The sequence below is a fragment of the Dermochelys coriacea genome, chromosome 9 (genome assembly GCF_009764565.3).
Source record: "Dermochelys coriacea isolate rDerCor1 chromosome 9, rDerCor1.pri.v4, whole genome shotgun sequence".
NCBI classification, from domain to species: Eukaryota; Metazoa; Chordata; order Testudines; family Dermochelyidae; genus Dermochelys; species Dermochelys coriacea.
In genome coordinates, this window is record NC_050076.1 from 86035131 (window position 1) to 86057043 (window position 21913).

Consider the following 21913-nt stretch of genomic DNA (forward strand, 5'->3'; position numbering starts at 1 on the left):
TCCTCTACCTAAAATTGTCATTTAATCTTTTCAAAACAGATTTGTCATTGATCTGTTTTTTATATATTTTTCCCCAAAATCTGTTTCTCCTTAAGACTGTCCCAGTAGCAAAACTAACTCAGCAAGGAGTGACCACCCAGGAAATCTAGTCAATTGGTGTGACCATATAACTTGTCCAGCCATGAAATCTGGAAACCATTTGTCTAAGAGAAAAGGATTTACCATACTGGTGTATTGCACTATTAAGAATTAATTGTCAGAGTAGTCATCATTACATCAGCTTTTATTTTTGCTGTCTCTTACCTTTTTCTTTCCTAGTTGGTTCATTAGGTAGTTCAATTTAGACGCGCGCACGCGCGCACACACACACACGCACTTTAAAAATCTGTTTTGTTTTCAACAGTGCCCTTAAAGATAGCCGTTTCCCCCCAATGACGAGGGATGAGCTGCCACGGCTTTTCTGCTCAGTGTCTCTACTCACTAATTTTGAAGATGTATGTGATTACTTGGACTGGGAGGTAAGGATTCCAGATTTTTTTAAAGGAAATGACCTTGATATCGGTATCCTCTAGTTCCTCCCAACCTAATAAGAAAATAACTGACATTTTGGAATATTTAGTGTAGTTATCCAATTGTCTTAGTTGTCTTTTGTACACATAAGATGATGCATCTCTGATGTCTCCTAGGAAATCTGGTGTTACCATGCAAGTTCTTAGGATATGAAAACTGTAAAGTGGAACTGAGCCATTTTCATTCCCACTGGATGATCACATTAAACCTGTGTTCTTAAAAGACACATGAACAAAACACCATTGATGTCTGGGGGTTGGTTGTTGGGTTTTTTTTTTAAGATTAAATCCTGCAATATTAAAATAGGCATAGTCTGAAATACATCCTCAATTTTTTGGATCAAAACTTTCTGTAACGAAGTAGTTATAGAGAAGACCTAGATAGTCATAGTCCATCATTCTGCTAGAACAAGATAAGTCTCTAGAAAGAGGCTGTACCAGACAATCTATACTGATACTACATTTGACCTTAAGCTGCTGGAATCACATAGTGCACTCATTGGGGAGGGAGAAAGGAAAAAAAAAAAAAAAAAAAAAGAAAAAGAAAAAAGTCCCACACAGCTGCCTCATTTCGATATAGGAATAAGCATGGATGGCTGAAGCCAAATAACACTTTATCTAGTGAAAATGGTGCAAGCCAGACAGTTAGAACCTGTCCCCACTAATCCCTTGAAAACAATGAGAACCAAATATACCATTTATTTTTTCAATTTAATGCTTATCCTGTGAAGAGCAGCGTCCACTTTACCTGTTATGGTTAAAGGGAAACTGCACACATTGTCTTGGCGCACACAGCAGCATGAAAACGCACAGGTTACAAAGCAATTGCTGGTATGTTTAATTTTTTTTTATTACAATGTATATTTGAGTGTGACAGTTTTACTGAAAATTTGTCACTTATGGAAATAATGGACATGGTCTAGTCCAATACAAAAGAAAACAAATTCCACTGTCTTGTGTTAATAATGGTTTAACACACATAAAAGAGCTCTAATGCTTAGTGTTCATTTTTTTAAAATTGTGAACAGTAATGCTTTTCTATTGGCTGTATCTGTAGGTTGAAAATGGGTGTATAGTCTCCACAATTGGGTGCTCTCACTGGTAAGGTCATAAGAGGCCTCATTTTCACTGGGGTGACTGTCTCCAGCGTTAGCCTCTGAAGTGCCAATTGTACAGTAATTGAAAGCTTAAATATAATGCATTTCACAGTTAATTGGTAGTGACAACAGCTTCATGTCTTCTCTACTGCTGAGAAAAATGGGTGCAAGTTTCCTTTGAGGAACGATCAGTGTTTTCACCATAAATACCATTTTTCATGATTTATATCTCATCTGTCAAAAATTTACTCTGAGCTGAAGCTTTGTCCTAAACCAAGAGCAGTTTTTTTTCTAGACAATCCAGTTGTCTGTCTCTGAGCTACAGAAGTACAATATATGTTTGGACCACAATTTTTCAAGCGTTAATAACTACAATGGCTTTTTAAATGAAACTTTACAGGCCAATAATTAAATCAATTTAATAAATAATTCAAACTGTCTGGTTGACATTTTGTCTAGTCCGCTTGCTACAGTTTAGCATTTGATGCTAAAATTAGTAGTGTGAAGGATTTAATAACTCAGTCATTTAAATTTATTTTAACTCTTGAAAATTGACTGTGGGGGCATGTTCAGAAACTGTTTTTCATAATGTTTTAAATGCACGCTAATATTTTATTGGCTTCATGCTATCGTCTAGTACAGTATAATGTAATTAATGATCATTATCTTCCCAAGTTGAAATATGAATTTCAAGTTTCCAGATAAATATTTTTACATAATGACAAACTGTTTCAAAGGAGCCATTATGTTCTATCAAATAAGCATATTGCTTTCAAATGACCAAAATACGTATTTGTTCGAGAGAGGGGCTTAAACCAAAACCCCAGCTCAGAACACCCACCAAACTTTGGGAAAGTTTGGATCTGAACCCCATCTTCTAATTTATACCTTAAATGTCTGTATGTATGTAACTTCAGCAATTTCACTTTCTGTATTTTATTGCAAAGTCCTATAGAATTTAATAACAGAAGAAAAAATAGGATTTGACAGAAATGACTTTCGATAGTAATAAAATATAAATTCCTTTTGATAGAATTTGTAATCCTCCTTATAGAATTAAATAGAGAACTATATCCCAGCTATAGAATTTATACATTGGTTTAAAAATTCTGTAGAAAAATATTTGCGATGAAATTTCTTAAGACACTTCAATAAGGGAAACCATTAGCCTTTTTTGGAAGGGTGGGAAAGGTAAGAGTATTGTCAAATATTTTAATAATATACTTTTAAAGCCTCTAACGTGGTAAGGCAATCAAAAGAGGTGTCCATAATATAATGAGTCTCCTGAGACATGGCAAAATCCTGTCGTTTTTTCTGCCATGCTTTTCAAGTGATGGTTCTATATATAACTATAAATGACATACAGGCATTCCATATAAAGTAAGAAGTTTATACTGAAATGTTAGTCCTTAAAAGAATGATGTGTCACTGTACATGCCCCTTACAGTGAGACAGCTTATGTCATCCATGTTTCTTTTAAGGGAACTGCAGTTATGCAATGTCAGTGGCAAAAAGACATTTCAAGATGGCTAGAATATGACCTAAAGAGAGATTCTGGGTCTTCCATCTGGTATAACTGCTCATTTCCAGATCATCCTGAAAAATCATCAGCCTGGTTAGGAGACCTTACTTCTGTAGGTATGCTATTGAGATCTTGTGGGAGCTAATTCAGCAATTTGCTGACAGAAGTCAAAATATTTCAAAATTGCAGATCCAGACAGCTTGCAGTGCTGTGGTGGTTTAGAGATGATCATTTGAAGACATGGCTCAGGACAGGAGTGCCTCCTATACCCTGAAACAGACTGATAGATCTTCCTTCTACTGATTAATGAATTGTTTCCCCAAACTGAAGAGATCAGTTTTTCAGTTGCAGCAAGCAGTGAGAGATCCTCTTTGCAGCAGAGACTTCAGGCGAGTAAACAGGAGACATGAGTGAATTGACTGCCATTAGCTCCCATATGATTTTTCAAATTGCCACCATTTTCACCTTTTATAAAGGTTTGCACCTTTTTCTATTTACTTTCAAAGGATCACATCAGTACAATGATTCATGAAGACACTTCATAAAAAACACAGGGTTTCCATTCACGCATGACTGTATATGATTGCACTATGCATCCGTAGTTCACACACGTGGTGGTTTGAAATGGATGCTGGGCAGATATGCATTGTCTCCTCATTTCTCTAAGCACAGAGTCTTCCTCCCACGAGGCATCTCTCCACTACCCCTGTCCAATGACTGCTTATGTGGAGTGTCACAGCCTTTCCATCAAAGGTGGTGAGACGTGCAGTGTCATGAATTCTGGGATATGTTTTTGAATGATAATACTTCTTTAGTAGAGAACGTGGACACCAGAGGGCAAGTGGGGAAGCAGCTCATGGAGGTAAAATAACTGTTTAATGCTACTGACATGGAGGCAATAAGATCTGCACCCTTTCACATCCTCCAGTGTATCTGATGGGACTTTTTCTCCCATTCCATTTCCCCTTGCAGCCATCCATCCCCAAAGCAAACTCAGTTTATTCCTCCCTTCACCCATCTTACAGTCACGTTCCTGATTTCTCTACCCTTCCACTAAGGTCATCCCTGCCCTGCACAGACTCTGCAATTCCCTCTTCTCCAAAATTATTAATTTTTTGCTCATAGCTTTTTTGCTCTTGAATTCCTTTACTCTCAACTCATGTCAGAGTGGGAATCTTTAAACTATGTAGCGAGGCATTTCCTTACAGTATAATGCTCCACAGAGGAAATCAAACACAAAAACGTGTTCTTCTAGGTTACTAAACAGTACAGTGGATTTCAGGATTTTTTTTTTTTAAGGGAATTGTTTGGTTTGCTTAGATCCTAAAAAAAAAAAAAAAAAAGAGGGGATTCCTATCCTTTCTGCATCTCAGCCACTGAACCCTTACCCCAGGAGAGAGGTTCAGAGTGCTGTATCAGGAGTCCCTGGGAGGAAAAAATTGAATCCTACAAATGGATAGGACAAGTATGAAATATACTTAAATGTTTCAGGAGGCAAGCTTTGGCACTACAGACTCTGGCTATTTGGGAGTAGATACCTTGTTAATGTGTGAAGGACAAACTAATTTATACATTTTCTGCATTTCTCTTTTATGAAAATACAGAAGGAAGCAAAAGCTATGCTATCATTTCTCTGTCACTCTCACCCTATCACAGCTGGGTTTCCCCAGTACATTTCCTTTCAGTCATTTTTTCTCCTCTTAAGATCATCTGTGTCATCTTACCACAAAGTGATTCAGATTCCTTGAGAAAGCTTTGGGATATTGAAACAAGCCTTCCTGACATCAAGAAAAGTCAGAATACAGACAGCACAGAAAATTAGCCAAGTTTCTTCAGTAGTTCCACATTAAGCATACTGTCATACAAATTCAGGCTACTTAATGGCCAGTATTTTGTCAGTTTCTGGTTCCTGAAATAATGTGAAATGGTCCTTTATTCTGAATTTGTTGTCCTTCAATGAAATGCTACCAATCTGTAGAAGATTCTTGAGACTGTGGCTGTGGGGTTTGATGAGGAGATGAAAGTTAATAGTAATGACTGAGAAATGGCTTTTCATCAGTCTGTACAAAATTAGATAGTAATCTTAGAATTTCTGGTGAACAGATGCACCCAGGAGAGAGTTTTTAAAAAAACAACCACCCAAAATTTAAGCCTGTTCCAGTCAACTTAAGCTGAACTAAAAAAAAAAAAAACCACTTACACCAGAAGAAGAATGTCCATGCAGAGGTTTGCAGTTGTTAGCTATAGTGGTTTAAATTCAGAAGTTAAGTTATACCAATGCAATGTTCTTGTGTCATTGTGGGCAGGGTTAGTAATATGTCAGAAGTGTGTTAGACATCATAAATAGAGCAAGACATTTCCATGAACTCTGTCAGTCCATTTAATTGGTTATGACGCACAATCTATTCATCAATGAGAATTATGTTTACTCTCTGTTGGAGTGCAGTTATTTGTTGGTTGAATATTGAATCATATTCATCAGTACAGTAAAAGCTGTGTTATCTGGCACTTTATCAACTGGAAAGCTCTATTATCCGGCATTTCTGATATCTCCCAATACAAATCCCCAATCTAGTAATGGGGACTAGTATATTGCCCAGAAAGTTATGCATTTGCACATTTTTGCATAAAAGTAGAGTGCAGAGAGGCAGAAAACAAGTAAGCAAGCTGATATCAGGGATTTATTCAAAAAAGCAGTTTCCAGGGTGTGTTATAGGGCCATTACAGATTCAACCCAATCTACTACATCTTCCACATCTACAATGATAATTGATAACCTTGAGGCAAGAGCCTTGAAGTGCCTTCTGAATCACCAAAGAAAGATTAAATATGTTCAGTATAGTTTTAGTGTTGTGTACTTTTTGTGATCTGGGTGTACGCCATGAACTACGCATAGTGATATATAATATCATAAGATAAGTTTTCTATACAGTAGGTTATCTGTATACACCTAAGTGCTTCAAGAAACCAACCACGCTGCACTGCAGTACTACTACTGAGTTGGTGAATACCTGTGTACTGCACTACTGTATTTTATACTTTAGTCATTTTATTGTATTCTAATTCTTTGAAAATTGGTATTCCATTTGTAAAGTATAACTCTCAGTTAACTGGAATATTTGATTAACCGGCATGCACCATTCCACCAACATGCCAGATAACAAAGCTTTTACTGTATTTCTGGTTAATTCCTCATGAATATTGTAAACTATATGTTCTCATGATCACCTCTGTTGCACAGGATAGTAGCACAGGAAGATGGATCTAACTTTATATATTCCACAAAATGTTTAAATTTGATTTTGAAGATGTGCTAAAATAAAAACATATTTTACAAAATACCTTGAGTAATTGAATATATACCATAAGTACTATGAAACTGCCAAATGCCTAATTGTGCAGCATGGTGGTGATAGCACAAGACAGCTCTATACGTTCATTTTTTCTACCAATTACTATAATTGTATCTGTTCATATCAGTGAAGCAATCACATACTTCCTCAAAAAAGTTTATACAGAAAACTTAATGAGTTGAAATTAAACCCATCCTAAAATATTTCATTGTTCCCTTGTATACTGAAATGTACCTCAAGTTCTGTAAAATGAGAGCTTCAACACTGATAAAATTCTAGCACTTCTGTGACCCACCACCAAATACAGGGTGTGAATGCAGCGAGAATATGTATCACATCATCTGTTCATCTAGATTCTAATCCCACTGCTCTCCTTACCTTTATGGATCCCAAGAACAGATATTGTCATTTATGAATTAAAACAATGAGAATGTCAATACCCTTCTAGCTTGTATCATAAAGCAGGCAAGAAGAGTGATGAGGGTGTATATATGTTATCACAGCACCACCAATACCCTGGGTGACTGCTCTGTGACTTTCCTATTAGAAGCAGCATGAAAATAGGTAGATTAATAATAATAGCCTGAAAATTACCATATGCAGACGCTAAATAAAATATTTTTGTACAAATTGGAAATAGGAAAAGTTCAAACAAAGTCAAGGTTTAAAATGGAATCAGGGGTCATGTTGTATGCTCCTTAGGCTACGTAACTTTGACAGGCTCATGTAGTTACACTAGTCTGCCTTCCTCTTTCTACCTCAAATTGCTTGCTAAATGCACTTGTTGAGCCTTTTCTTAAATTGGATTGTAAACTGTTCATGGCAGTGACCATCCTGTACTGTCTTTGCATATTGTCTAGAACAGTGGTTCTCAAAGTCAGTCCGCCGCTTGTTCAGGGAAAGCCCCTAGCAAGCCGGACCGGTTTCTTTACCTGCCGCGTCCGCAGGTTCGGTCGATCGCGGCTCCCACTGGGCGCGGTTCACCGCTCTGGGCCAATGGGGGTTGCAGGCGCGGGCCAAGGGACATGATGGCCACCCTTCCTGCAGCCCTGGCCAGACTGTCAGTTGGACGCCATTAAAGAGGGCTAAATTCACTTCAGAATTACCTGGAAAACAAGCGGCGGGCCGGCTTTAAGAACCACTGTTCTAGATAATATGCAAAGACGGCACAGGACCCCAATCCCAATCTACGTGCTGTAATAAAAAGAGATTTCAAAGGAGTTGCAGTTGTTGAGTTTGAGGACTGATAGATTTTTTTTTTTTCCAGTTTCTGGTATGTAGGAAAATTTAAAACTGGTAGTGTTTGTATGTAAACATAAATGTTTTGGTCAGGATACATTTTGGGTTTTATCTTGGCAATTAATTCAATCTAATTACTTTTCCGCTCTAATCAATTTGTCTTGCAAATTTGATCTAAAAAAAACCAGATGCAAATTGCTACACTAATAAAAGGGGGCACCTGAGCTTCACATGGATGGACCATGTTGATGTTCATCACTTTGAATTAGTGTGAAGTTTCCCATTATTCAGATGTGGTCTTATAGTTTGCATAAAGTTACTAGTTGGTTTCCTTGATCCTAGAATAAATTAGGCGACATCTGCTTAAAAACTTTTCATTCCCAAATTTCAGTTTGCCATAATAGAACCGTCTGGTTCCAAATTACACCTTCAAAGAGTACAGATTTGGCTTCTAAAACAAAGTTACACCTGCTTACTTGAATGTTTAGGTTCAGAAATGTAGGAGAGATTAATTGAGACCAATTGATATGAAGGAGGTTAGAGATGAAACTTTTCTGAATGCAGATGTGAATCAATGATTCACATCTTCATTCAGAAAAGTTTCATCATATTTAAGACGTGGTGCACTGATAAACAGGAAGAGGATTTGCCAGTCATGGTCACCAGAATAAACTCCCACCCCTCACCCCACACTTATAGACATATGAAGATGCTAGAGCAAAAATAACTATGTAATATTTACCTTGAAATACCTGTGTATTAATTGGACAGTTGGCCCTAGAGAGCCTATGTGCTCCATTATATTAATCCTTGGTTTTGAATTTGGCTGCCATGAAGTTGTTCTAGAGTAAATCTTTATTCTAAAAATCTTTCTATACTTTTTGTTGAAATCAAATTAGTTTGTGCCAAAAAACAGGTATCTAAACCAAATAACACTATAAGCTTTTAAACGCACAATACTCATGTTTCCACATGCACCTGAAGACTTCCAAATTTAAGTAAAAACAAATCTTATTTACAGGAGCACAAGAATAAAAATCTGAGGCTACTAACATTTTATGTTTACTTTTGTGTAACTTAAAATTAACTGAAAACTGTTTATTAAATTTTGGTAAGAAATTTCACTCCCAGCTGGAGGCCTCTTATGACAAATGGATTAAGAACATGTGTTTACAGCAGAATTATTGTACCCTTGAAAATAGGAAAGTGCTGTGTACACACACATTACTTTTGCAAACAGTGTCTCGAAAGAGCATCCAGCCTAGTTCTTATAGGAATTTGGAACATCTCGTGAAAGTTGCATGTCGCTCTTGTCTGTCAGCAATGTTGGTTTCTTTATTGTAGACAGTAGACCTTACACTAGAAAACAGTCTTGTAATATATGGAAATATGAATTTGAAGTTGATTAGCTTCCCAAAGCTTTGAAATACCTTTCATTCCTGTACATCTCTTCTTCATATATTAGTGGAAATTTCATGGACTGGAAAGCTCAAGGGATTGTTAATAGCTCAGACCTTTCACCATTAGGTTGCCAGTTCAGACAAGATCCTGGCTGTCAAGGCCACAAGTCATTAGACCACAACACAACACTGGTTGCCTAGGAAATGGAACTGGTGACCTTGGTTCACTTTTTTGGTGGACAGGTGTTCACATCCATTAATAACACCCCTGTTGGCAGGATCAGAAGAGAGGTTAAGCACTGAATGGGCATGGAGACCAAACTACTCTCCCCTCAAATGGTGTTCCCTTCAGGTCAGAGATGAAGTACTTTGGTGGGGCATTGTAGGGCATGCTTGCACTGCCACTGCCCTGGCCAGGCTGTCAGTTGGACGCCATTAAAGAGGGCTAAATTCACTTCAGAATTACCTGGAAAATGTTTTGGTTTTTTTTTTTTTTTAAATTGAAAATTGGGTAAACCTTTCTTTAAAAGGCTCACATCTTGTGATTTTTCACATTAGAAATTTCTTGTATTATTTTTAAATGTACTAATAAAACTGCCAATTTCTTTCAGGTGGGTGTACATGGCATTAGAATAGAATTCATCAATGAAAAAGGATCAAAACGCACCGCCACCTACTTACCGGAGGTTGCAAAGGAGCAAGGTCATTGTTGCACTTTTTCATATGATCTGGTGAAGAATTTAAATATACATATAAACCTAAAATGCAATATTTGACCTTGCACTGATGTCAGATGATGGAGCAATACTTAACTGTAAGAAATGACTCTTATAAATGCCACTTACATGCCTGTATAAAATCAGTCCCTTTATTGGGAAGATTTCAGTAAATTGTAGCAGTTTGTTAAGCAAGTCATAAATAAACAGTAAAGTAGCAGCAATATGCAAAATAAAAGATGTAGGGGGTGGTACAGTGCTAATTAAAAACTGCCATTTTTCATAAACCCAACTTGCTACAATCAGTGAAATGTAAAACCCATTTAACTTAGTGATGGGATGACTGCTTATGGCTTTTAACAATGGAGTTATTTCTCAACCTGCAAATTTTTCTTTTATTAGTCTCTCACTGCTGGCACTTAATCCTCTTTAAGAGCTTTGGCTTCCCATTGTCTCTTGGGTGGGTAGAAGGGAGTTGGTTTCATACTGAATATCCCAAAATACTTCTGTAAATGAAAGTGTGTCCCTTTTAAAAGTGGCACAGACTTATAAGTTTATCATTTAAAAGAACAATATACACTAGTTCTGTTTAATACCAGTATGTGGTGCTGATCCGCTAACCACTTACTAATGTTTTCTCTTCTAGCCATGACTCGGGGTTTTTTTTCATTTTTCGCATTGTTTTTGCATTTGCCTCCTTATGTTTGGATTTGTTGTGTTAAGAGAGAGAGAAAAATCTGCACTAAGGATCACCTTGACTATACAACTCCTTGTCTACAAGTGACCACTTAAAATTATCCGTAAGATTTCCAGTACAATTTTGTTTGTTCTGTACTTATAGATCCGCATCTTTCAGGAAGGTGGTTTTTGCTGAGCCCTTATATGGTCACTTAAGACAGCTTTCACTATATTTATAAAGTGTAATTGTTATGTGAACTTCTTTAGGTCCAAATTTTTATATATACAATTTTGGATTCTTTTAAAAAAACAGGTTTTTATACATGTGGTTTATTAAACAGACAAAGCAAAATGATATATTTAGTCTTGTTAGGCATCTATCTGAATAATCTAAGCAATTGTGTACTTCTGAAATAACACATCTAACATTTTATCAATAAAAGATGCACAGTTCATTTTCTACGTATTATTGCGATACCATGTATTCAAAATTTGATCTTTATATATTGCTTTAAAATAATATAAAAGACTTGTTGGGGGAGAACCATAATTAACCTAAACTATTTGTCGGTTAATACTCCAAAAATTTATAAGCCAACTGCCAGCAAACTGTTTAATGTTGTAATTCTGAAATTGGAAAAATCACTGTTAAAGTTAACAGTGGCACTTAGAGAGGTCTGTGAGACCCCATACCATTTAGTGATGAGGGATGGGATTTTTCTACCTCCACCTGCACCTCTGAAAGCACACTTTGAGCCAGTTAAGATTGCTTACATTCAATATTTCCAATAGAAACTTGATTTTCAAGTGGTTCTATGTATTTTATTTCAATAAAGGATTACTGTGATATATGACCTTGCCACAGTAGGATGAAGTCCTCGTTTTCTTTTACAGCTTTTAGATTTTGGAAGGATATAATTTTTGTTTCCCCATATCCTGACTTGGATCTACTTTTAAACTATATGCAAGATCTTTGCTTTGCACAAGAAACTTACTCTGATGTAGGAAGAATCCTGTATATGGTACTTCCTGCAAGAAGCTGTTCTTAGGAACACAGGAATTTACTTGTTACAGATCTATGGGAATGTTTATAATGGACTTCAGCAGAGTAGATGTAAAAATATAACATGAAGTAATATTTTAATGTAAAGTCTGTTTAATTACATGCTCTTTGCTGATTTTTATTCTGATAAAACTCAACAGGATGGGACCACATTCAGACCATAGATTCCTTATTGAGGAAAGGAGGCTACAAAGCTCCAATTACTAATGAGTTCAGGAAAACCATAAAACTGACAAGGTAGGTATTAGGGGATACATTACAGATATGTTTTTTTATTTCCTGTAGACATCTGCTAAAATATTGATGGTAAAGTCTTTCTTCATAATAACAGATTTAATAATATCTTTCCTTCTGCAACAGTGGTCCTTTCTTCTTTTGGGGTGTGTCTGTAACTTCCATTAATTGTAACAGGAGTTAACACCACTCAGCAAGGGAAGAATGAACTACTGTTTAATGTATGTCTTTCCAAGAGTCCTCTGTATATTTTACTTCATGCTGCTGCTTAAAGATTGCAGCTTGGAAAAACGATAGGGGTGTGGTAGCCCGTACTTTTCAAAGTTACTGCACTGGGTGTAATAGATACCCCTTCATGGGTTCAAGGGAGATGAGGCACTCTCACCACTCAAAATTCTAAAGTTCAGCTTGTGCAAGTGCTTCATATGCCCTTGCTAGGAAACTACATTACTCTCCCAACCTTTCCGAAAGAAAGGCGATACATTACATAACATTACCCCTATAGCTGGGTTAATCAGGCTGACAGTCCCTATGTTGTTGAGCTGGGGACTTCACTCCCTCCACACGAACCAGGCAGCGTTTGTTGACTGTTAGTGCTTTGAGATTACCTTCTCCTTTGTAGTGGACACACTGCCAACTGAATGATGTAGAAATGTGGTTTTATAGGGGCAGTTCTGCATGCACCTAGAGAGGTACGTTGTTATACACTTGAAAAATAAATAAATTTACAAAATTGAAAGACTGCAGAATTCTCAATTTGGTCAGGTGATTATCTACTAAGAGTCAGAGAAAAAAGAATTACAAATAAGTCATTTTCACTTCTCCAAAGATACCATTGGTAATAGTTTACCATTCCTGGAGACGGAAAAGCTGATAGAATGTCTCTAGAAAGATTTTTCCTTGGTGACAGTTACCTCATTTTAGACACTTAATTCTATTCAAGCCTCAGTGACTGGACCCACTTATACAAAACGGTTTAAGGATAAGGTGGTGTTGCACACTTGTCCTAAATTCCTTCCAGCGGTGGTAGTGAAGTTCTGCCTACATCAACCATCATGCTGTCAATACTCTTCTCAAGCCATTTTGTCTAGTCAAATAAGATCTTTCTCTAAGTTCATCATCAACGGGCCATGAGGCTATAGTAAAATAAGGCCTTCTAAAGTCCATTTGCATATTTTGCTTCATTTAGCACAAATACCCCAAGACATGTTGTTCCCGAAAGACCCATGGAGAAGAATCTCTCATTAGTACTCCTTTGCAGAGCTAAAACTTAAAGATCCTATTAAGGCACAACAATAGTAATATATGCATCCTTAGCAAGCCACTGATTTCTTTTTCTCTCAAATTTTCAGGGTAGCCCCGTGGTAACCATCCACCTTCATACATTAGAAGGAACAGAACTTAGGATCTTCAGCACCAAAGCGTAGGCCACCTATAGCACTGAACTAAATATCAGGTTGCCGAGACCTCCATCTGAGCCATGGTTGCCGAGAACAGCCACTACAGAAAGTCATGATCACCCACACTAGGCCAATATATTATACAAAGCATTATTGCTCAGACTCAGTCTTTGAGGAAAAGTCAAATTTGGTCTGTCTGTGTTACGGAACCTGTTTCTCTACTAAAACTGCATGAAATTCCCTGCCTCCTACCAAACACTTAATTTAATTTTGGAATGTCCCCATAGATTAAAAATGTGTTATGAAGTATCTTAGACACTTTAAAAGGAAAGACAGGTTTGGGTTTTAATTCTCTTTTCTCCTAGTTTGTGTGTGTCATTTCTATTTAGATTCTCCCTTCTGCATGCAGGTAGCGGTAGAACCAGACTTGTCACTGAGATTCATAACAAAAGCCAGTCCTCTATAGAAAGCTCCAGATGTCATTACTCCAACAGTGATACCAGTATAGTAACTGCTAAATATAAAATTACTTCCCTCATCTTTTTGTAGGCAGCCACTCTTTTTCATTTATTTCAATATAGCAACATGAGAGAGAGAGATGTAGGAATACTTGTCCCATGTATATCACCCCAAGTACTGAAACTAGGAGAAAAGAAACTAACAGGCAGGACAAAATGTCTGTCCTTTATTTTCATGTGTGACAATCCAAAGTAGATGTAAAATCCCAGTATCACAGATCTGGCCATGTGCTCCTTTGCTGGCTACCCACTGGACTGTTATGAAGGGAAACTTTCTGTGTCTCTGCATCTCTTGTGTGTTTTAAGCCTCTGGAGCCTGAATGAAGTCCAGCCACTGCTCCAGTTCTCAGTTCCCTAGGCTACTGTTGAAATCCTAACCTTTTTTCTGGCACCCTCTTCTGAAAGCAGGAACCCGCTGTCAAGCTGCTTAGCCCGTGAGTGCTGTGCTGACCCTTCAGACTCCCCCGTACTTAAACACACCCTCTCCTAGAACTTCATCCTAAAGGAATGAAGTTTCTGATTACAGTTTAGTTTTCTCTTGAGGAACTGTAGTTCCTGTTTGAGTGATTGCACATGTGCATTCCACCGTAAGTCTGCAAGCGCCCTGAGCAGTCACCAGAAATTTTTTCCTCAGTGGTACCCATCAGGGCAGCTCAAGTGCCCTCTGATGCCATGCACCTATAGTGCAATATAATATAAATCACCCAACTGACCCCACACTTCCTCAGTTCCTTCTTACCGCCTGTGATGGATAGCAGTTCCAGTGACCTTGCTTTGGCAGGCTCTCTCAGTGGTCTTCTTTTTCTTATATTTATATAATTAGTTGTAATTAGTTTTAGTGAAGTTCTGTAACTTGGTGATTTAGCAGAGTTTTTGTCCGTTGTCTGGTGCTGAGGCATGCCTCGGTCACCGGGCTTTGAGCCCTCACCTCCTGCAACAAGGCTATGCTCCTGACCTACCCGCACTCAAGTTGCAAGCGCCTAGGTGAAGTTCATGGTGGGGACCATTGCCAAATCTGCAGAGACTTTAAACCTTGCACAAAGAAGGATCGGGAGGCCAGACTGAAGTTTTTGCTCATGGAACCGCACTGAGTTTTTGCTCATGGAACTCCATCTGAGCCAGGTTGGTAAGTCTCTGCACCGAGTGACTCAGCGTTGGTAAGGAGTGCTTCTCCTGCCATACCCGAGTCCTGGCACCAATCACCAATGAAGATGGCCAGGCATGGGGACCAGAGTAGAGTTAGATCTAAACCAGGTCACTCCTCTGGCTCAGTACTGCAGAAGTCGGCACAGTTGATTCTGGCACTTACACAGGCACCTTCGAGTCCAGTACCAGATGAGTGTCTACATCTGCAACACAGAGCAGAACCAACACTATGCTGGAGTCATTTGCTGCTGCCCAGGCACAGAGTTACCATCGAGTGCATGGCCAGGAAGTCACTGAGGACCTATGTCTGTCCAGTGGCCCTTTTGGAATCTGTGGGGGTTTCCCCCAGTTTCCAGGGCATATTCCAGGTGCTCCTATTCTGTGGCCCCAGAAGGAAGGGCACCACCATCTCATCTGGCAGCACCTGGTCTGGACTTCTGTACCAAGCCCAGTACAAACTACAGAAGCTGGCTTAACAGGAGGCACAAAGGAAGAAAGAGTATCCACAGCTGATGCTGGCCTCCTCCTCTACTGACAAGGCAGTCTCAGGGGTGGGCGTATCACCTCCCCCAGATGACTATAAGGCTCACCAAGACTTGTTGAAGAGGGTCGCCTTAAATCTGCACATACAGGTGAAGGTAGTGAAGGAGTCCTCCCATAGCCTACTTGACATTTTAGCTGCTGCAGGACCGTCAGACATAGCCGTGCCCCTCAGTGAGGCCATTATAGACCCCTGCATCACTTCCCCCCCCGAGCAAAAATACTTTGCTCCTTCCCAGGATTATGGAACGCTTGTACACCCATCTTTCCCTCCCTCCCACCATAGGATCCCTGCTCGTATCCGCTGCCAATGAGAGAATAAGACAGGATCATCATTGTGTAGGGTGACCAGATGTCCCAATTTTATAGGGACAGTCCCGATATTTGAGTCTTTTTCTTATATAGGCACCTATTTCCCCCCCTCCCCCCATCCCAATTTTTCACACTTTCTATCTGGTCACCTTTATCAAGGTGCAATCCCAAAATCAGAGAACTCAAAGAAACTGGATTTGTTTGGTAGGAAAATTTATTCTACTGGGGGGTTACAACTCAAAATTGTAGACCACCAAGCGCTGCTGGGCAGGTATGATTTTAACATGTTGGACTTCATGCAGAAGTTCAAGGACTTGGTCCCATAAGAGGTTAGTCAAGAATACTCCTCACTGGTGGACAAGGGAAAATCAGTGGCAAGTGTCTCGTTGCCAGACGCTTTGGATGTGGCTGGCTCGGCAGCCAGGTCCATGGTTTTGACAGGGGACATGAGCAGGAGTTCTTGATTACTGTCCTTGGGACTCCCACAGGAGGTCCAGCAAATGCTGCAGGATGTACTTTTTGAAGCTTCATGGATTACAAGACTGCAGGGGAACCCTTAAGTCCCTTGAACTGTACACATCAGCGTCTTCAAGGAAACACTGTATGCCCCAACAGCCCATTCAGTACTGTGCTTAAATTGCAGCAAGAGCAGTTTAGGTTGGACATTAGGAAAAGCTTCCTAACTGTCAGCATAGTTAAACACTGGAATAAATTACCTAGGGAGGTTGTGGAATCTCCACCATTGGAGATTTTTAAGAGCAGATTAGACAAACACCTGTCAGGGATGGTCTAGAGAATACTTAGTCCTGCTTTGAGTGCACGGGACTGGACCAGAAGACTTCTTGAGGTCCCTTTCTGTTCTACACTTCTGTGCCAGACCCTGTTTCTCCTTTGTTTACAAACTGCCTTTAGCCTTTCCCACTTGCTCAGCGTGTGGTCCTGTATCACCATGGACCTTTGGGTGTTGAGCACAGTGGAAGTGTGATTCACCCTCCAGTTTATTTCTGCCCCTCTTTGCCACTCTCCCTCCTTCCCGCTCTTCGGTGACCCCTCTCACAAAGAGCTTCTGGCCCCAGAGGTTCAATCTTTGCTTCAGGTGGGAGCTGTGGAAGGGGTTCTGCAGAATTTGAGAGAAGGGGTTCTACCCCCATTATTTTCTAATCCAAAAAGCCAAGGGAGGTCTGACTGATTTTAGACCTGTGTCAGCTCAACAATTATTCCCTTTCTGAATCCCAGGGATTGGTACGCCATCCTCCATTAAAGAGATGCCTATTTATATATCCATACACCAAGGACACACAAGGTTCCTCAGATTCGTAGTGAACCACTTGTACTACCAGTTCATGGTCCTCCCATTCAGCCTGTCTGCAGCTCCATGGGTATTCACAAAATGTATGGCAATAGTGGCAGTCTTCCTGAGGAAGTTTAAGGGTGCAGGGCTACCCTTATCTAGATGACTGACTAGACAAGAGCTGGTCCAGGGCTCAGGTAGTGTTCAAGTCCCTAAGCCTTCTGATAAATGTAGAGCAGTCTACCCTCACTCTGGCACAAAGGATAGAGTTCACTGGAGCAGTGTTCAACTCTACTCAGGTCAGGGCCTACCTCCCAGAAGGATGTTTCCAGTCTAGCACATCCCTGATAACACACCTAAGAGGTCATCCAATCACAATAGCCCAAAATTGCATGAGACTGTTAGGTCACATGTACTTATGTGGTACAACATGCAAGGCACCTCAAGCTTCTCCAGACATGGAGTACTCACCAAACCACCACCATCTGGACACTCTACTCACAGTACATCTTGGGGTTCTCGTCTCCCTCAATTGGTGGTTCGATCCGCTCGCCGTTTGTGTGAGCATTCTCTTTATACACCCTCAACCGGCAATGACATTGGTCTCAATGTCAGCAGTAGTGTGGGGAGCTCATCTAGGGCCCCTCAGAACTCGAGTCCTTTGGTCTCCGGAGGAACTTTACTCCACATCAATGTCAGGGAATTCACAGCAGTTCACCTGGCCTGTCAGACCTTCATGCCCCACATTATGGGCAGAAACTTCTTTGTTTTCATGGTCAACACTGCAGCCATGTTTTATCTCACCGGGCAAGGAGGAGCTTGCTCTTGCCTCTCTTGTCCAGGAACACAAAATGAGCTGGCAGATTGCCTCAGCAGGTCTTTCTCCAGTCACCAAGAGTGGTCCCTTCACCTGGATGTGTTGAGGGACGTATTCCAGCAATGGGGGATGCCCCACATAGACCTGTTTGCAATCAAATACAACAGAAGGGGTCCCCAATTCTGCTCCCTACAAGGCCACACTCCGGATTCTATCACAGAAACCTTTCCGCTACTGTGGACGGGACATATTTACTATGCTTTCCCCCCATCCTGCTCATGCATAGAATACCGCTAAAGATCAAGCGGGACCAAGACCAGGCCATTATGATAGCCCTAGCATGGTCCTGCTTCCGTTACCCCGGACCTGATCTCTCAGGACCACAGTCTCTGTTCCACTCAAATCTGAGCTTCCTGCATCTATCAGCCTGGAAGCTTCATGGCTAAATCCCAGTGAGCAGGCTTGCTCAGAGCAAGTTTGTCAGATCCTGTCAGGTAGTAGAAAGCCCTCCACCAGGACTACTTACCTTTCAAAGTGGGCGTTGCAACATGGAGTCATCTTTATAAGAAATACTTGAATATCTATTGCACCTGAAGCAGCAAGTCTAAGCTATCGCCTCTTTCAAGGTTCACCTTGCAGCAATATCAACTTTCCAACCCTGGGTGGATAACCGATCCATTTTTTTCAAATGACCTATCTGTCTTTCCTAGCGCAGATCTCTGTTCACGATATTTGTAAAGCAGTGAACTGGTCATCAGTGCACACGTTCTCCTCCCATTACGCAATCACTCAACAGACCAGAGATTTATGCCAAATTTGGGCAAATTGTTCTGCAGTCAGCATGTCCATGAACTCAGATTCCTCCACCTATTCAACTGTTTGCGAGTCACCTAGAGTGGAATGCACATATGCAATCACACAAAGAATTAAAAACAGTTACTAACCTTCTGTAACTGTTGTTGTTCAGGATGTTTTGTGCGAGTCCATTCCATGACCTGCCCTCCTGCCCCTCTACATCCAGAGTTTTCTGGAAAGAAGGAACTGAGGGGTCGATTGGACACTTTATACCGGCACTAAGGCATGTGACACCCTTTGGGTACCACTAAGGGGAAAATTTCCAGCGACTGTGCTCAGGGCACATGCAGACCTACAGTGCAAAGGACATATGCAGCATATGAAAAGCTATAGTTATGGAAGGTTAACAACCATTTTTTGTGCAAAGCGTCTGTGCTAAATGCTTCACAAGCCTAACATATAATTACTCTTTTACTTAATCATATAAAGCAAAAGAGAGTCAGATCCTATAGATCATAACTAACATCCTAAATACAATGCGCCTTGTTAGATCACCTGTCTCTTGATTTCAGAGTAGCAGCCATGTTAGTCTGTATCTGCAAAAAGAACAGGAGTACTTGTGGCACCTTAGAGCCTAACAAATTTATTAGAGCATAATCTTTCATGGGCTACAGTCCACTTCATAGAATGGAACATATAGTAAAATGATGTGTGTACACACACACACACACACACACACACAAGGTGCAAGTTGACATACAAACTGTAAGAGGCTAATCAATTAAGATGAGCTATTATCAGCAGGAGAAAAAAACTTTTGTAATGATAATCAAGATGGTCCATTTAGACAGTTGACAAGAAGGTGTGACGATATTTAACATGGGAAAATAGATTCAATATGTGTAATGACCCAGCCACGCCCAGTCTCTATTCAAACCCAAGTTAATGGTATCTAGTTTGCATATTAATTCAAGTTCAGCAGTTTGTCGTTGGAGTCTGTTTTTGAAGCTTTTCTGTTGCAAAATTGCCACCCTTAAGTCTTTTACTGAGTGAAAAGAGAGGTTGAAGTGTTCTCCTACCGGTTTTTGGATGTTATGATTCCTGATGTCAGATTTGTGTCCATTTATTCTTTTACATAGAGACTGTCCAGTTTGGCCAATGTACCTGGCAGAGAGGCTTTGCTGGCACATGATGGCATATATCACATTGGTAGATGTGCAGGTGAACCAGCCCCTGATGGCGTGGCTAATGTGATTAGGTCCTATGATCGTGTCACTTGAATAAATATGTGGACAGAGTTGGCATCGGGCTTTGTTGCAAGGATAGGTTACTGGGATAGCGTTTTTGTTGTGTGGTTGCTGGAGAGTATTTGCTGTACTGGTCTGTCTCCCAAGATCTGTGAGAGTGAGGGATCATTTTTCAGGATAGGTTGTAGATCCTTGATGATGCGTTGGCGAGGTTTTTGTTGGGGGCTGAAGGTGATGGCTAGTAGCATTGTGTTATTTTCTTTGTTGGGCCTGTCCTGTAGTAGATGACTTTTGGGTACTCTTCTGGCTCTGTCAGTCTATTTTTTCACTTCAGGAGGTGGGTATTGTAGTTTTAAGAATGCTTGATAGAGATCTTGTAGGTGTTTGTCTCTGTCTCTTGGGAGTCCTTGGAGGCCATCTGTATCCAGGAAGGCAGGCAGGGCAAGCTGTTACATATAGGGTAGCTTTTCCCTCATGAAGTTTCCTTCCCCCAGCTTGTGACTTTGCTTTCTTCTGTCCAGTGCTCCCTCTTCCTGTCTGGCTCTCTCTGTTGCTGTTTGTTTTGTGGTTGGTAACTTTCCTTCCCCACACAGCTGCACCCTCAGATGATGGGTAAAGCTGGTTTTCCCCTAGGATGCATCCATTCTTTAGCATAACTTTTGTGTGATCAGAGCATGATCATTAATATTAAGTATGCCCCATTGTCTCTTGCCTAGTGTGTACTCACTGCAGGTTCTGTCTGAAGTGAAGGATCCACATATATCTAATCTATATCGGTATTCTTGATAACAGCAGTTTTCATAGTAATATTTCATAACTCCACAAATCAACCAGAATTCATAACTTGTACTAGACAGATTCCCCAATCACCACCCCCAGGGAGGGGGGAAATCACAGAGTATCCTTTCATTTAAACAATAAATTTGGATAAGGCACTAAATTATTGATGTGGTAGCAACCGTAGGGCCCAAAAGCCATCTCCATATAAAGACAGTGGGCATCTATCTGTCTGATGAAAAGACACTGTGGTCTTGCAGATCTTATCATAGAATGTATGAGATTTGTCCATTCAAAGGTAGCCACCAACTTTGACTGAGTGATCTCCAGCTTCTGGTGGAGGAGATAAATTTATTAAATGTATACCTTAATCACCTAGCTCTATAGAAGCTGCCTTCTTACCGTGGTGAAAAACAAAGACTGAGATTTTCTGAAGAGCTATGTTCTCTTAAGATAAATACTCAGTGCTGTAGCCCACCAAGTTAGGCTACTGTGATTCAGAGAGGAGGAAGGCAGAATGATATTGTGATCTGTGAAAAATAAGTGTTTTGAGTGTGAGTGGGGATGCTGTCATTGAAAAATACAGTGTTTGTGGCTCACTGACAACTCGTGATCCAGAATTCTCCTGGTCAACTTGAACATTGTGAATAATACAAATAGAGAAAATTATTCAGTCCTGAGGTTCAAGGGGAAGAGCTAGTCTTTGCAGAACCAAACTCAATTTCCAAGTATAGAAAATGTAACTGCTTTATTTTTTCAATTCTGTAACTTTTTACCTTTTGCTTAGAAAAGAACTAACTGGAGATGGTAGGAGAGACCCCTGCTGCTAGAGTTAATAGTATCAGAGTTTTGATATAGGAGTTTCCACAAGTCACAAGAACCTAGGAATATTAGTCTCCTACTGTTTTCAGAGAATAAGACTTACAGGGAAATGATTGTACTCAAGGTGGCTAACCCATCTCACTGCCCATGCTGCTGCAAGTACGCTTCCATTTTTAGTGTGTTCAAACCTAGCACACGTACATCTACTTGAGCTGGAAATAACACCTCCAGCTTGAGTGTGTTGTTTACAGCTATAGCACCCAAACCAGTGGAGAATTATTGGCCCTCATTAGTGAAGTAAGTAGTCAAAAATATGTATTTAGAGGACTGTTCCTTTTTTTCCAGTATTCCACTAGTTGTGTTAGTTTAACAATTCA

At 40.0% G+C, this 21913-nt stretch overlaps 1 protein-coding gene across 14 annotated transcripts in view; it reads left to right on the forward strand.

Moving 5' to 3' along the window:
* AMMECR1 (AMMECR nuclear protein 1) overlaps positions 1-21913 on the forward strand; it is a 111916-nt gene that overhangs the window by 71551 nt on the left and 18452 nt on the right. For 4 of the 14 annotated variants that reach the window (XR_006274182.1, XM_043492214.1, XM_043492215.1 and 1 more), the window contains 4 exons: positions 404-518; positions 3148-3300; positions 9792-9882; positions 11778-11874. Coding sequence is in view for 12 of the 14 variants with exons in the window: in XM_043492214.1 (XP_043348149.1) it covers positions 404-518; positions 3148-3300; positions 9792-9882; positions 11778-11874 (456 nt within the window). In the remaining 2 variants the exon portion in view is untranslated. Of the gene's footprint in view, positions 1-403; positions 519-3147; positions 3305-3377; positions 3578-9791; positions 9995-11777; positions 11878-13223; positions 15812-21913 lie in introns of those variants that run through there. The other 10 variants (XM_038415188.2, XM_038415187.2, XM_038415186.2 and 7 more) reach the window with 9 other exon arrangements.